The 17,353-nt window shown below is 43.4% G+C and overlaps 1 protein-coding gene across 5 annotated transcripts in view; it reads left to right on the plus strand.

Annotated features, from left to right (window-relative positions):
- The window catches only part of grip2b (glutamate receptor interacting protein 2b), a 155,960-nt gene that overhangs the window by 68,066 nt on the left and 70,541 nt on the right, over positions 1-17,353 (plus strand). For 2 of the 5 annotated variants that reach the window (XM_027279558.1, XM_027279559.1), the window contains exon 1: positions 7,490-7,627. The exons of the other annotated variants lie outside the window; for them this stretch is intronic. In XM_027279558.1, coding sequence (XP_027135359.1) covers positions 7,537-7,627 — 91 coding nt within the window. In that variant the 5' untranslated portion in view covers positions 7,490-7,536. Of the gene's footprint in view, positions 1-7,489; positions 7,628-17,353 lie in introns of those variants that run through there. 5 annotated transcript variants of the gene reach the window in all.

Here is a 17,353-nt window from a genome sequence, read left to right on the forward strand (position 1 = left end):
TCTCCAATCTACGGCCCGCGGGCCACATCCGGCCCGCCTAAACAATTGGAGCGGTCCCCTTAACGATCCCAAACAATCTCTCTAAACATGGCCTATTTTTCAAAATTGCATTTTCCTATTAATGACTAAGCTTGGCATTCTAATTAAAATCTACCTTATTTACGAACTATTTACAGTACTAGCTAGTATTCTGACGTGACTTTGCTCGTGATCAACTTCCGTGCAGTCTGCCCGGTGGATTCGACTCGGCGGGTCAGGGACGGCCGCATGGTGCGGGAGGATCCCCTCGTGGGACCTCTCCGAGACCGGCTCTGGGTTGGCTTGGAAAGGCTCGGGGGCAAAGGTGCCTCACGGCTTCGGCCGCGAGCTTTACAGCGCCCTCCTGCCCGGACCTCGCCGCTTCCCTGGGCCGTGGACTTAGTGCTCGCTGCGCCCTCTCCTCGACTGTCGAATCGCAACGTATCACAACTTTCACATCCACAAAATCGCAACAAAAATGTAAAAGGCAACTTTCACTGCAATTTTTTTGAAAACCTCATGTAACATCAGCGATTTTAGGCCGCAACTATTTCAAAAAAGGCCCACGACATCCTGGTGGGACTGATATCATTTCAGTTATAGACTGACCCCGGCCCCCCATCACAGAAAGGCAAGTTGATGTGGCCCGCACCAAAAAAAGTTTGGCGACCCCTGGTGTATACTGTATATTATAAATACAGGAATGCCATTTGATCCCATCAGGGAGCGTTTGCAGCATCGTGAAGCAGACTCCGACCGTTCTGACAACAAGAAGCTGCCCAATTAGATTATATCTCCAGCCCTACTTGTCCACTTAGATTATACCGGACTGACTGACTAAGTTTTTGTGCACAAAATTGTCAGGAGCGGTGACCTGTCGGCGTTAAAGTCCTGTTTGCGTATGTGTGTATGTGTGTGTATATGAGGGACACTTAGCTCCTGTCGGCCGCTGTCTCCAGCTGCCGTTCGATTTAATCATCCTGACGCACCAGGTGGGATGGAGTTAATCTGCCTGACCTGACCCGGAGAGGAAAAAGCCGTCTGCATTCGATTTCAGTTTATCACGCTAAACAAGGTGCCGGGAAGAGAGTGTTACAAGAGACACTGAGAGAGAGAGAGAGATGATATCAAGGGCAAGGGAAGAAATAGCAGAACGTATTGTGCAGAATAAACATGGACTGCCTCCACATCAGCTGCTCACTTCTCCTGAATCATGTCGTGACTCATTCATCGGCCCTGTGTAGCTTGATGATTTGTACAGAAAGCCAAGAGCTCACCACTTGTTCCCTCATCAAAAGGTAAAAGGAGTCACAAGTGCAGCGGCACCAGAAAAGGCCAAAGCATTTATTTAAGTTCCATCAACCGAAGGGGATAAATGGAAATGTCACTACAGTCTCATTGCAGGATTTGTAAACCTGACAGGTCCGGTTCGCACCAACAGAGCAGTCAGACTGAGATAGCGACCGTTCGTCTCCGTCGGATTTATGTTCATAATTCCACGCCGCGCTTCTGTTCAATGCTAAAACAGGAAGTTCTTTATGTAATAGTTTTGCGGGAGTGATGGATGAAATGACGGTGGACAGACTCACCGTGCAGTTTGTCTTCCAGTCAGCAGGACACACACTCGCTCTGTCTGTCTTTGCACTCTAAGCAAACCTTTGCTTTTACATATGGCTTGTGCACATTGCTCCGCTGTGAAATACCTCGGGGGAAGGACGAGCATGTTTGACCACATGAAATAAACATGAAGCATTTTGCAACTGTCAGCCATATCGCACTCGGGTTTGAGAACGGGTCAATGGCAGGACGGGCAGGAGTATAGAAATGGACAGATGGACGATGTTCTCTGGCTTTTTAATGACAGAGGTAATGCTGTAAGATGACAGTGAGAGGTTCTGACTGTCACGGTCGTGATGATGGGCATGAAGATGACAGCACATGATGGTAACGATAATGACTTTGACATGAACGCTCTTGCAGCTGAACAGTTTCACTCGCCTCTCTTATGCATGCTGTCTGCCAGTCCAAATGTTGCTGATGAAGGCTGATTGTAACGAGGTGAAATGGCTCGCTTCAGCCGTCCGAGGATGAGAGGAATGGATATTGAAGAATGAAACGAGTTAAACGGATCCCGATCGGAGTTTAAAGTTCATTTAAAAGCTTAATGTGGGAAGACATCGTTGGAAACTGTCGCTTTAGGAAAATATTCGGCAGGTTGATTGGATGAACCATCTCTTTATCATGTGTGAACATCAACCAATCAGATCAGTGACAAGGAGGAAAATCCTTAAACACTGTTCTTTGCTCCTCTTTTAAGAAGCTGCCTCACAATTAGAACCATTTGGCAAGATTAGGTAAATTGGACGAGTAATAGTGGGAGATTAAAAACGATGACAATGAAGTAGCAATGAGTATTTTCTGTCTTTTGTATGTAACACCATTGAACAGTGTTTATTATATTTATCTGTGTCTTTAAACATCTCCTCAAAGGATCAGTGTGTAGGATTTAGTAGCATCTAGCAGTGTAGTTTCTTTCCAAGCGTGAGCGAAAAACTTGTGTCTAACTAGAGCCAGTGTTTAGCGGACTGTGGGAAAGAGGACCCATGGACTGTAGATCAATCAATACTCATTTTAAGGTAGGGCTGCCACGATTAATCGATTAGTCACGATTATGTTGACGAACAAAATCGTTGACAACTAATTTAGTAGGGACGGTGCGGGAGGATCCCCTCGTGGGGTCTCCGCCGGGCGCATTTCCTCCGCGGCAGCTCTGGGTCGGCATAGAAAGACTCGGGGGCGAAGGTGGCTCACGGCTCCGTCCGCGAGGTTTACAGCGCTCGCCCACCTGCCCCCTCCGGGACAGTCAATTTACGTATGATCCGATTAGTCGACTAATCGATAAAATAATCGGTGATTAGTCGACTATCAAAATAATCGTTTGTGGCAGCCCTATTTTAAAGTAACAAATACGATGACGATTCTAATATTTAGATGATTGTACACGAATGATGGGACCTTTCTTTGTGGAGTTTGCATGTGTGAATCTAAGTGTGAATGGTTGACTGGCAATGTGTTTAGTGTGTACACCATCTCTCACCCAGTGTCAACTACTGTAGATCCGGCCCCACTCTCCATGCAACCCTGCAAAGGAAGTTTTTACTACAGTGGATGGACGAATTAAAAACAGTGTTTTGTATATTATATTCCATTTCTGCTATATACTGTAAATAGACCCTTGAATCTTACACACTGGACCTTTAACAACAATGAATCTGTTTGCAGACTGTTTCAATTCTATTCTGGTTTTCTGACATTTATGTTTTGTGAGTCATGTACAGACCAATATAACAAACAGAGCTTAATAATTCACAGAAACAACTTCAGTTACATCCAACACAATGTCAGTGTCTCAGTGTGTGTGTGTGTGTGTGTGTGAACATCAATTCTTAGTGTGCAGTTTGAGGTCACACTCTCTTCTAGGAGATGAGAGATGAAAAAAAAATCACAGCAGGATTCAGAGGCAGCAGACTTTCACATCCCGTCTCTCGGAGGGCCGCTTACTTCAGATGGTTCACTGTTGACACAGGGAAAGATGAAAAGATCTTTTTTTTTTTTTTTCCTTCAGATGGTGGAAACTTTTCCTGACATTTCTCTTGGTGACAACGCCTCTGCGACCAGCTGCAAGGTAGAAAGATTCTCATTTGAAATCTGAAGAGTTGAGGAAATTAGAAAGTGGCGGATAACTGATTCCGTCGCACATTGCGTGGAGGCGGATGGAGATGGAGTGCTTTGGCAGATTGAGTTTAACTGGGAGGTAGCCGTTAATATCCAAAGTCCAATCTTCCAGCTTTTCGGACTCTTTTTTTAATATCTTTACAAATATTTTCACTCTGTCCGAGTGAGACAGGAGTTTCCCTTCCCAGGCGACCCGCAGGCCCTTGGCAGAAAGCTGTTGGAGGTCAACACTCCTTCATAACGCATCCCAAACACCCATAGACCCAGTGGGAGAGAGGTTCTACTAGTATTCTCACTCTAACAGCTGAAAGTGGTGTCAGTCTACCTGATAGTACTGTATCCACAGCACACCTATGGCCTGTAAACGTTCCACTGGGAGCCTTTTTAATATGAGCTGAAATCCACTGCTGTTTTGTTTGAGGGGTTGGAATAGGAGACTCGGCTGGAGGAGAACATGTCACGACGGGAGAGCGATGAACAGAAGCGAGCAGAATACAATGCAACAAGGTCTCACAGGAGTTTGTGAAATGACTAAAAACCCGAAGCACATTTTTTCGTGCGGTGAACAGTAATGATACAAACTGGATTCCTGTACCAGGGGAGGGCTGTGTGCACAGACTGCACAATGATGGTATACGGGGTGGTTGAATTGTAGCAGGTGAAAAGCCGGAGAGAATCAACGCTGGGAAACGTGACATCAAGCGACTTCCTGCGCTTTTGTGGCGTGAAGATCGAGTTACCCGCCATTTCTTTTCACAGCTCTGCCAACCCATGCATCCGTATACACATCCTTAACTCAATATTCATCCATAATTTAGAAGCAGTAATCACGGTGAATGTGAACGTAGTGAGTAAGTTGCTCAGTCCAGCTCGGATCGGAGTTTAGACTGGTCTCTCCTGGACTATTTGGCAACGCCTCTGTAAAATGTAAAAGATCTTTTCCATCAAACTGTCACCAGCCACAGATACGTACAGCTTTAACCCGTCTTCCTTTTTCATACTCTGCAGAATCCGTCATTGTTTCTCAGCGTGTTACAGGTGCATCTGTAGATACCTCATCAAAACTTTCTGTTGTAGCTTTTGTATTTTGTGTTCTCCTCACCGCAGATATTTCACCGTTGACATACGAAGACATGAAACGATTTCTTTCCCGGGACAAAAAAAACTTGTGAAACTCCTCTCTCTGTCTGTCAGTTCTTGCCGCTGTGCGCAGCAGAAAGACAGAAAACCCAGTAACTATATATTCTTTCTTTTTTAACCTTTATGTTGCCCAGGCAATGTTGACAGAAAAGTGTCCTGCTTTTTAATTCCCCTGGAAGCTGCGTGGAGCGTTCTGCTGTTTGACAGCTCGGAGGATGAAAAAGTTTGCACGTTTGCAACAACTTGTTGGTGATGTACAGGTCTGTGGATATAGACACATATATATATATTGTTGCTCTGCTGTGGGGCCTGCCAGTGGTCACCACAGAAAGAGTGTCTCTTGATTAATTGGACTTCAGACTAACGTACTCATAGTTGACAAGGATGTTAAATATCTGCAAGAACGGGAAACACGATGCTGTTTTTATGTCTTTGTACAATGATGCTATTATCTAATACACAAATCTACAACATTTATGTGATTAAAGCAGATTTAAATTAGCTTTTTTTTTCAATATGCAACTATTCCTGCTTGTTTGTTTTGCTTATAGTGTCAGATGTTTACATTTTAAAATGCAGCTATCACTGCATATTTCACATACATTACGGGTAATTACTTCATAAAAGTGTACAGGGTTGCAGACTCTGTAAAAAAAAATCTACATTGAAGTCTCTCAAAGCCTTTAAGCACTTGCTGATTGTGCAGTGGCACAGTTCTAAGCCCTTGTGGACTCAGCAGGAGTCTGTGCAGCAGAGTTTTGCCTGTCTGGTGAAACCAAGTAATGTACTGCCAAACTATCCAGGGTGTACCCCGGCCTCCACCAGTGCCCGTTGCATGTCGGGACAGCGTTAAATAAAATGAATGAATGAGATATAATACTATAGACAGGTTAGTAGTCGCTGTCCATGGTGCTGAAGCTCCGTCTTAAAGTCCCCATGAAGTCTAATGTGTCGTTTTCTGGTAAATGATAAAAAGTTGTCGGTGACTCATCACCGCACTCGGGGCATATTCAAGTTTTTTGGATGCAATGAAACGTTTTCTTGGTCCGGGCCTCACTGATCACTGTACAAAAGCTTTATAACTTTATAACTTTGTCAGTGATTTGGGTGAAACTAGATCAGATGTTATACAGAATATATTTGCTGGCTTCTTTCCCTCTGAAGACTCTAAAGAATTGCTAAAGTAGCTGATCAGGCTCAGTCTCTGTAACTGTCTTACTTACTCGATCTAGCTTTCAAATTAGAATTATCCCCATGTTTGTATTCAACAGTCACATTAGTCTGAGTTGTGTGCATGATGTTTGACTGCCCATGTGTTTACCTGTCTATTATTATCTCTTCATATTCCTACAGTAGCTCCAAACAGACAAACTCTAAATAAGGTTTCTTTGTGCATTTTGCCGCCACTGTAGTTTCTCCTTGGGAAAGAGAGGGCGAGGCAACACGGACGCTCCCTGTGATGAAACACCGGCTCGAAGATTTAAATTGCTGACTCTGCTTTAAAGGAATTTTGGAGGTGTTAAACGTCGAGCACGACGGCTGAACGATGCGAGGCCCGCGGCGCTCGTTACCCTTGAGGATAATGTGTTGTTGCAGTGTGTGTACACGGTTCACCTGACGTGCATGGAAACACCTTCAGATTAAAGCTGCACCTCGTGATCGTTGTCCTGTTTCAGATCTTTACACTTTAATTTACACTCTGTTTTCTTTTCACACTGCCTGATGACTTCGGGTTGCAGAGTTTAATATTTCAGCTGGTGGTTAAAGGCAGACTTGCTGCATTTTTTGGAAACCTGCAACAGCAAGCAAAATGTGTAAAAATGCGTAGGCTACCTTTGACTACAGCCCTGATACTGATCCACATGGGACGCTTCTACACTTTTTGTGTATGCTGGGATACGCTGCACCACCCTGACCCCGATCCCCACCCTGAGTGACTCTGAACAGGGATCATCTGGGTGTATGTAGGATGGATGGATGGATTTGTGTGGTGAGCAGGAGAGTAGTTCTTGGTTTCAAGTCACTTCAAGCAACATCGGTCACCTTATGATCACCCAGCGACAGGGGAACCAAGAAATAAGTCATGATTTGGTGGATTTCAGCGTTGGAAGCTTTCATCTTTTTTGGCTACACTTGGCCTCACACACACACACACACACTAACACACACTAACACATACAAGCCCACTAGACAGACTCTGAAGAGAAAAAAAAACTAGGGCATCAAAAGTCCCGAAGGCTTTGAGCTACAATTTTTTTTTTATGCATAATCAGGAGAGAGGAAGAGGAGAAGAGGGGAAGAGAGAGAGAGAGAGAGAGAGAGAGAGAGGATGCTGTAATTAAATTAGTGCATAAAGAAAGTGATGAGGAGAACATGAGACAACAACATGGAGATCAGCTCCGTCAGAACAGAACCAGACTGGAAGCACCAGACTTGAGAACAGAAGCTGATTGTAGAGACGGTGTCCTGTTTTCTACACACACACACACACACACACACACACACACACAGACTACAGAGGAGGTCCCTCTGAGAGAGGGAAGAGACAGAGGAGGAGAGAGAGGGAGATAGAGAGAGAGAGAGAGAGAGGGAGGAGGCGTGCATGCAGACGGGCTGAACTTCTTCCTCCTCTGCTGCTCTTCCATGAGGAGAGACTCATCCATCAGTCTGGAACCTGTGTGGGGGAAGATGCTTTTTCTTCAGGCGATCTTGAAGAGAAGGCTCCTGCAGAAAGGTAACCACACTCTGCGAAGCTGCCATCGATCATCGATCATCGATCATCGCTGATTGATGGATTAGATTTATTTCTGCTTCGAATATTAGACGCGCTTGTTTCTCACTTTACACTGAGACAGAGAATGTTTGTGCGTGTGTGTGTCCGTTTAGCTGCGCACAAACAAACTTATAAATAACCATTAATACTATTTTTCTTTTTTTTACAAGGACTTGGTGGTTAGTTAACATTTGCTGTGCATGTTTCCAGTGTGCTGTGCCTCGTATTTGAATCACACCGACATGAGGACGTGAAGTGGCTGCATGTTCTTTAATAATACAGTTTTAGTGAGTAAATGTCATTTAATCACGTATTTAAATACTTTTGCAAAGACCTGATCTTCTTTAAATGGAGTTTATTTATTAAACTATTCGGGAATTTCGGGGTTAAAGTCACAGAGTTACGAAATAGAGACCTAATCGTGGCACATGCGATGTTTTAAAACGGTCATAAACCGATGTGGACGGATGGTTATTGAGTTTTAAAGTTTTTAAACGGTGCTTTATGTGATTTCGTCTTCTATAATATGTGATATTCTTTTTTAGAAGCATGTGGTGTGACTCTGAGAGCTGAACTTGACGTTTCATTGCGTGTTTTCCACTTTCCTGAATCATTTCGCGCATATTTTCTCTCTGTGATTTCTGCGAGCTGAGTCAGTGCGCATGTGGCACTTGCTGTCCGTGTTTGGAGCAGAGGGATGTTGCAGTTTTCTTCCTCTTCTTCTGCTTCTGATTTATTTATGAGTTGGGGGATCTTCTGCTTTGAAGTGCAGCCTGGAGAGACGCAGTGGAAAAGGAGGCAAATGGGGACAAAACGCCGCCTAACGGCGCGTCAGGGCGCACTGCAGCCAGTCCTGGACCTACTGTCATAATAACAACAACCTGAACACCCCAGAGGGAGAGGAAGAGGAAGAGGAAGTGCCAGCTGAAGTTGCCACACAGTGCAGGGAGATAAATCACTGTTAGGGCATCCATCTGGTGTTAATACTGTGGAGACAGTTCCACCACCAGATCAGTATGAGAGAGAGTATCCGAGTAACAAATCTGACAGTTTACTGCAGCGGGTCACTCAGTCACTTCCACATTTACTCTGTCTGCACCTTCATCACTGTAACCAATGTAACCACACAGATAAGGAGCGCAGAGTACGCCTCACGTATCGACTGCGTGACATTCAGGAGATGCTGATCTTCCAAGCTGACACGAGAACGACAAGCTTCTCTGGAAATCAGTGACATTATAAAGAAAAAGGTCAGAGTTCGGAGTCACGCAGCCGTGACGGCACAGAAAGTTCAAATCCATCTCCGAGACGTCACTTAACAGGACTCCTGGTGTCATAAACGTGACTGTGCCTGTTTAAACACAGTTAAATGAAGACATCACTTTAATGAAGCAACATAACGGCGTCTCTGCCATGAAATGAAGTTTGCTCTCTTACTTCATTGGGTGTTGAATGAGCGGAAACAGTTAACTGAGCTTCTGGTATATTGTAGAAGGTGACAAGATTTCCATTTATTCTTTTGATTACAAAGCAGGTCTGGGTGCAATATGAATGTATCAAAACCATAGACTGTATGAAACATGGATGCGGGCTCTGCGAGGTTTCCTGTGAAGCTCATGGAGCAGGTGGCCCGGCTCCGTACTGTTTCAAAAATAGGCAAAGATGTGGAGCGTGGGTGGAACTGAGGCGGGCTGAATGACACCTCGATGCTCAAACAAGCCACCTGTAACAGAACCCACCTGTCAATCAAATGATATAATGATAATGTACTGTAATGTCAGATGATTAAACCCTGCATGGACATTATTTTACTTCCCTCTCTGGGTACGGAGGTCAAAGTTCAGAAGGTCAGTTAGGTCAACAAAGAACTTGATCCCACTTTAATTGATGTCACCATGTTGCTTGTTGAGTGAGACATTTGTTCATTTGTTCAGTCTCGGAAAACACCAAGTCCCAGGAGTCACTGCTATCAGTCCCCGCTGTAGCTCTGCTTTGTAGCGCTGCAGGTTGCTGCTGTAACTTTTTCTCTTTTTTTTTGAAGCTTAATAATTCCAGGACCTGCAGGTTTCGCCTGTGAAGTTACATCAAACCTATTACGCCGAACCTGAGGGAATAACTAACCAACGGTGGCTTTGAAAGCGCCGTCTCTCTCCAGCTCTCCAGCTGATAGTTATTCTGAGATTAGCCGCCCGTCCACAGGGACGCTCTCGCTGCGACACCACCTGCTATGCTGCTTCCACAGGAACGTCTCAGACTTAAAGGTCCAGGTTTAGGTCTCCATTGACAAAATATGACAGAAATGAAATATGATATGCAGAACCAGGTTTAAAGAGTGTAGAATCAACGAATCAACCTTTTCTGTCTTGAGTTTGTCATGTTGCACTGTCGTGTTTCTAAAGTAAACTAAATATTTGCCTCGGTAGTTTTCATGTCACACTGCCCCCAAGATTAATATCTTAATGATATTTATGAAGTTATTTATAATTCAGGAAGAATGAAAACTGGAATCAGAATTAAACTCATGCTTGAAAATGGGAAAAGAGACATTTCTATGCAACACGGAGAGCATGGAACATTAAGAAGTAAAATAATAACTAATATTTGAAATAATGAGCAACATAATATATATATTTCTTTCATGTAAATGTTGAACTCAAATGTTTTTTGACCACTAGAGAGCAGAAAGTGACTCCAGTCTTAAATCCACCATTCCAGCCTTCATCATTTCTCAGAAACAGAACAAACACACACACATGTTGAATTCCTCTGTCACCTCATCATCTCGATCATCTCCTCCATGTAGGCAGGAGATAATAAACACACAGTGCGTATCTATGTATAGATGTGTGATATGTGACAGTGAAACAGTTTTTGCACGCAGTAAAATATTCATGCATGTGTTGGTTAGTTCTTTTCATTTTGTTCCACAGTTTAGCATCAGTCTGTGAGTTGACAGACTTTGCGTTTGAGTCGAGCTGTTTAAATTATTCAGCAGCTGAAATGTGCTGACTGACGACCGGGTCTAAGAGGGGAGTGGTGATCGCTAATATGACTTTAAAATGATGTGTCAGAATTGAATCCATCTTTAAATGATCGTCCATTCTTTGTCTCCCATCCTTCCTCACACTTCATCTGTTCCCCTCCATCACATAACCTTTTTCTGTCTGTCATCGCCAACAGTATCACAATTCATACTCCCAATTATGTAATTCTCATCCTGCTGACTATGATGAACAGTATCCAGTTACATTATACGATATGAATGTGGTTCTGGTTCTGGTTCTGGTTGTGGTGAGGATGCTGCAGATTCGAGTGTTTGAATCAAAACTTCTTTTAAAGCATGTGGAAACATTTTGCCTAAATCTGTCGCCGTCTCTCTCGTTCTCCTATTTTTGCTCTTTCTTTCTTTTTCCACCCATCCCAATTTCTCCCCTCTCTTCCTGTCTACCCTCTTTTTTTTTCCTCTATCTCCTTCCCTCCCTCCCTCTCTCTCCCTCCGTCGCCCCTCTCAGCAATGCAGATGTGCTTTCTTTGATTTTGTCACCAGAGATTAATTAGCACTTTATTAGGAGTCCTATTTATACCTCCAGCCGAGCGAGAGGGGGAGATGAAGAGGAAAAAAAAGAGCGAGCGATGGAAGAAAGTGGAGGGGAGGGTGAGAGACTGATAGACTGAGGCAGAAATTGAGTCAGGAAAATATGAATCTGGAGAGATGGAGGGAAAGAGAGAGAGAGAGAGAAGAGGGCCAAAATGAAGAAAGATGAAGCACGGAAGCAAAAAGACAAGTGCAGAAATAGTCAACAGAGACCAGGAGAGAGACAGTGCAATAAAGAAAGAAAGGTATAAAAGGATATAAAGGGATAAAAGGTAACAGGAAAGAGACAGATAGACAGGGAGAGGGGATGAAAGAGGGTACGAACAAGTCCTCCAAACTAAAATACAAAAAGATCACTAACACCGAGGACTCAGGATGTGAACCACATGCTCAGGACTTCCTGTGGTGAAGTACTTCCAGAGAACCAGAGAACATCCAGGCAGCATCATATAGAAGATATCATATGAACATATACTGGAACAAACGACCACTGCGATCTCAGTCTTTGGCAAGACGGACTGAAGTAAGGTGGGAGGTGAGGAGAGAAAGCGAGATGAAGGGATACGGGTGAAAGACCGTGAGAGTGAGACGGAGAATGGATAAAAGGAAAGAAGAAGTGGGAGGAGAGGAAAAAAGAGATGAGTGGGACTTTAAGATGAAAAGAAAGGGAGGAAGATGGTGTGATGAGAAATGGATGAGAGAGACGAATTAGCATTTGAATAATGTCGAGGATGGAGGGAACTGATGGAGAGAGAGACGGTGGAGAAAATAAGAAGAGGAGGAGGAAGAGAGACGGATGATGGAGAGAAAGAGTGATGATGCCGTGAATAAACTGTTCTGACCTGAGATGAACATGAGAACATTCCCTCTCTGTGACACTCAAAACTTGCAAATCTCTGCAAAGTTTGAGGCTGAAAATATTTTCTTATAAATTTGTTGCTGAACGAAATAGAAGTAGAACAGATGGACCATGAGCTGAGCTCTTAGAAGGAGGCTTTCCTTGACCCTGTCGACAAGTGTGTGCTCACGGTGGGAAGTGTTCGGTCTCTTTACTAATAAATACATTAATAATGTAATCAGTTATTTCCAGTGTTTCTCTAAACTTTCTGGAAACATCTTCAGAAATACTTCACACCAGTGTGAAAGCAATAAGCGTCACCCCTTACAGTTTCTTAGTGGTTGTCATCATCTCCATTTCAGAACGGTTTCCTCATCTTTTTGTGTCGAGAAACTTTATTTTCTTTCTGTGAATAAACCCTCTGTTTTGTCTTGTTAGCCAGTAGATGCTCAAAAGTTGTTGTCAAACTGTGTTGCATAGCAACCGGGGTGACGCAACCCTCCGCTGAGCACTTGCCGGCTGTTGAGTAAGTCGTCCACAGCTGAACAACGTGTTCATCGAGTAGAGCTGGAGATCGCATTCAGGTGTGGAAGATGATCGTCGTTATGAATCTGAGGTGTGTGTGTTTCAATCAGAACGTGCTCAAGTGTTATCGGTTTAGTTTCGGAACGCTGGATGTTCAAAGCGAGGTGCGGCACTATGTGAAAAACTGCAAATACTCCAAAAGTTTGAGAACAATGCGTGATTTTACTATCTACACTTCAGCATGAAGATCTGTGACCATGGGCTCTGGAACACACAGAAAAACATTGTTCATAGTTTGTTGCTGCGTCTACAAACTGGATTGGAAGAAGATTGTACGTTCCTCTTCTTCTGTTTGGATAGCACTCACACTTACCTTGGTTTCTTATGGCCTGCTTGGTTTCAGACTGCTGAATCAAAGATTCATTCAGCAACTGTGACGGATAAGAATTTAAGATGAATACGGTGGATGTTCGACAGCTACAAACATCTTACAACCTTTAGAACCTACAGGACAAAGTATTTAATACCAAAATAAAGTAGAAGAGTTTCATTGTTTGTCATATAACATCACTCAGAGATGATGTTTGGCGGTTCATATAAGGTAATATATCTTTTAGAGATTCCACAACAAGAAGCCTGGAGGGAAACTCTATGGGTCAAACAATGAAAGAACACTTTCTACTAAATCAAATATTGTGTGGTAGAAGTTTAAAGTAACAGGACTTGGCTAAATGCCACCATCATACTGAGATATGACTGAAGGAGTTCTCCAAGTTCTTGAGACGTGCCCACTTCAAAATGCTACCCATCTGTCAGGAAGCTGCAGAGGACAGTTAGTTTGAAGAGGGTGGCGAGGACTGGCTTCAGGTTGTACTTTAGCAACAAACAACAGAAGTTGCATTCATTTCTTATGTACATCAGCAGCGATTTTTCCCTTTGATGCTGCCGTGATGCCTGGATAGAAATACTGAGAGAGAACGAGCCGAAGAATGATAGACGGCAAAAAGAACAGGCGATAAAAGCAAGAAGACTGAGGGATGTGAAACGTGGGACAAAAGGTTAGAGGAGAAGAAGGAAAACAGCCGTGAGGACAGAAGAGAGAAGGAGTAAAATAGAAATGAAGGGATGACGAGGAAAGAAGAGTGACAGCGGCAGAGAGGGGTGAGGACTGGAAAAATGACAGAGAGGTTAAAAGAGGAAAGAAGTGCTTTCAGGACATGAGAAGGAGAAAGGAGGAGGTGAAACAAAATCAGAGTGAAATGAAAAGGAGGGAGAGCGAGAAATTGAGGAAATGATGGCAGGTTGTGTTGCATGCTGAGGGTGAAGGATGAAGGCAGTGACAAGTGGCGGTGTTGTTTGGTGGTATGAGGCAGATAAGGGCCTCGGCTGACGTTTTCAAGAAGCCCCTTTCAGAAACCTTTAAAAAAAAAAAAAACGTTGTTTGGCCTTTCTCAGCTCGCTTAGTCTGCTGCCAGCGACAACAATGGATCCACAGAAAGAAAGAAATAATAAAACAGCCAACAAATAAAAGCCGAAAGAGAGAGGGACAGAGAGAGAGAGAAAGAGAGAGAGGCTTCACACTTTTGGTACGCTGGCCTCATTATGTCAAGGCAGGGTTACAGGAGAGGAAAGAAGACAGACAAAAGCGGCAGAGTGATATTTAGAAAGAGAATGAAATAAGAAGTGAGAGACAGATGGGATGAGAAGGCTGGAAGGACAGAAGAATGTATGAAATGGTTCTCATCCTTTATATTATGGGGTAACACAATAGATATTTAGAAAAGCGTTCCTGCTTTACTTCTTGACTTGTCGTTACGAAGTAAATGCTGATTGCACAGTGTAATGGTTACAGGATAACGACGCCGTCCCCGTTAAGATTGGCTCTCTGTTCGCGTCGCTCTCTGCTGCCATGGGGTGCAACATTTCCCAGCAAATCGAAGGTTTGATTCACAATACATACATACACCAAATGAACGAACAAACAAATCATTTTTCTCCTCGTGTTTTCTTCTAACATTAACACCGCTCGCCTCTCCGCCCCGACGCCAACCGCTGCTTTAGTTACTTGTTTATGCAAAACAATACATTCACACAAACTGTGTTATTGCTTTGCACATCATTACAATTTATTTTGCCTCTGCAGAGAACACGACTCTTTCTTCTCTGTTTGTTCCAAAGAGGTGTTGATCATTTCGAGGTATATGTCGAGCGAATCAGTCTTTGCAACAGTGGTGCACGACTTGGAAATGCTATGGGGGGAAAAGTGAATCTGTTTGCATTTTAACATCTGAGGACTAGGGATGGGAATTGATTAGATTAGATTATGATTCCGATTCCATTATCGATTCTGCTTAACGATTCGATTCTTTATCGATTCTCTTATCGATTCTCATTGGGGGAAAAAACGAGAACAAACAGTTTGATCAGCATCAACTTTGTTTAGTTAGAAGTATCACAACCCTACAAACAAAGAGGTCAAAAGAGGCACACAGCCTAGTAACGATGTGTAACTGTGGCAAGAAGCACATGGCGCTAACATGGTAGGCAGTGTGTTATTTACCTTCTGTAGTAACCACAGAGGTGTTCATAGCCTGGCTGCTGCCGCTGCTGCTCGGTTGAGATTCATCTCCAGTCTGAAGCGTGTCAAAAACACGACATTCATTTAAAAATATTGCATGTTGTGTGCGCAAATGTTTCTGCATGTTCGTCGTGTTCCCTCCCGACGCTGTTATCTCCACTTTGCAATGATTGCAAGTCGCCCTGTTGCCGTCTGTTTTGGTCAAACGCAGCCAAACTTTGGAGCGTCTGAACCGAGTGGGTGCCATTGTTTTCTACTGACTGCACTGCACGTGGGAAACTTGCGTAAGTTACGTGCCGTAATTAGTCGTGCTTGCTGGAATCGAGCTATGTAACTTCTTGCGGAAGCTACGTGATGTACATGGAACTGAAACACACGGAACCGATTCTCAACAAGAACCGGTTCTCGATTCCCATCCCTACTGAGGACTACAGAACAAGAACTAAATAATTGTGCTGGTTGTTTGTTCAAATGTCTTAATTGACCGATGATTACACTTCTTGACGAGATGTTGACTGCTGTCTCTGAGAATCAAAAGTGGAAGTACTGGGGCATTCAGCTAGTGCTGAAAAACCAAAGCGTCTGACTTTGACATTGTGTTAACCATAAATACATTGCCCTAATCTTTGCCTAAACTTGGCAAAACAAAATACAAATAAATGATGACTACGTTTCGTTAAGGTGACATCCATTTTGGAGAGCATCACCAAACTCTTGCCCTGAAGACCCTGAAGACGTGGCTGTATGCTGGGATGGGTTGTTTTGGAAGACCTATTTTGTTGCTGCTTTGTTAGAGTTGAGGAAGGGGCTGTCCTACTTCTTCCTCTGCTCATTATACGCAACCAACTACAAGAGGTCGCTCATAAGGAAATTGCGAACAGAAGCCTTTGTCAGTGTTGGTGTTAGTTTTGATGCAGCCAATTCATTAATCATGAGACATTCAATGCAAAAACAAAGACTGGAAGAAAACAAAAATTTAGTTTAAAAATGTCTGGAGTAATGTTTTTAATCTGGAGACAACTCTTTGATAAATTCAGTTCTACAAAGAAACCTCAGCGATGCTTCGTGCTGTTTCTTGTATGCAGCATGTGATCACACATTATTTCCATAATCCACCATCAGGTCAGCGTGTGTTCCACACTCCCTGATTATTTTGCATAACTCATAAGAACACCAAGGGTGAAACATATCTGAGCGTGAGCAGTGAAAAGTCTGCAGAGCTGTGTTTCCTCAGCTTTTTTGGAACTGGCATGATTGTTGACCTGTTTCAGAGGCAAAATAATATGATGCATGTGATTCCTAATCAGAGTGACCTTGCTGAGTAGTAGAAGAAGTAGGCTACAGGGATTAAAGACTTGGATGAAATGAGAAATAATTCATGGAGTGAGAAAATCATAATACAGTGCTGCAAATGAAGCAGGAAATTGAGCCATTGGTTTATGGTCCTCAACTTTTATAGAGAAAGTCTAACTGAACTGAACGCTGTCTTAATGATGATGAGGGTACACATATTACACAACGGGGTGAAAAAAGTCCAGAGATAAGAGATGCATGAGATCTCGACATGTGGGTAACACCGAGGTCCGTCTGCATATCTTTAGCATGCATTGAATGGGTCCTGTATGCATGTGAAGGAAAGGGTCAAGGCATACAAGAAAGAGAGATCGTGTTCAGCAGGATAGCACTGAAAAGCATCCGCACGAAGAGTTTAAAAATAAGAAAGTGTTGACAGTGCAGATTTTCACACCAGAAGCTTCTCGCTCTAACCCTGTTGGTCTGATTTCACACTGTTGATTCACTTGCACTGGTTTTTTCGTCATCAAAGTGCAGCTCTTTACCACCATTGGCAGGAAGCGCGCGGTTGGCAACCATTGTGAAGCACGCATTAAAAATCATAAAACAATATCCAGGCTGGCAAAGCCGTGTGAGCACAGCTCAAAGAAGCCATGGCCGACAAAGAAGGGCAGAATAAAGTCTTGTTTATCCACTGAGCTGGCATTAAGTCAGGCTTGCGTGATCATTTCTGCTCATAAGCTTTTCATCACTTCCATTTATCTCGCTAACAATCCATGAAAATCCACTAATGACATCTTCCCTGGTACAGATTGTGTTCTGACTGAAATCGACTGGTCTCAGCTTCAGTTTTTTAAT

This window comes from Larimichthys crocea, chromosome VI, assembly GCF_000972845.2.
Source record: "Larimichthys crocea isolate SSNF chromosome VI, L_crocea_2.0, whole genome shotgun sequence".
Classification (NCBI taxonomy): domain Eukaryota; kingdom Metazoa; phylum Chordata; class Actinopteri; family Sciaenidae; genus Larimichthys; species Larimichthys crocea.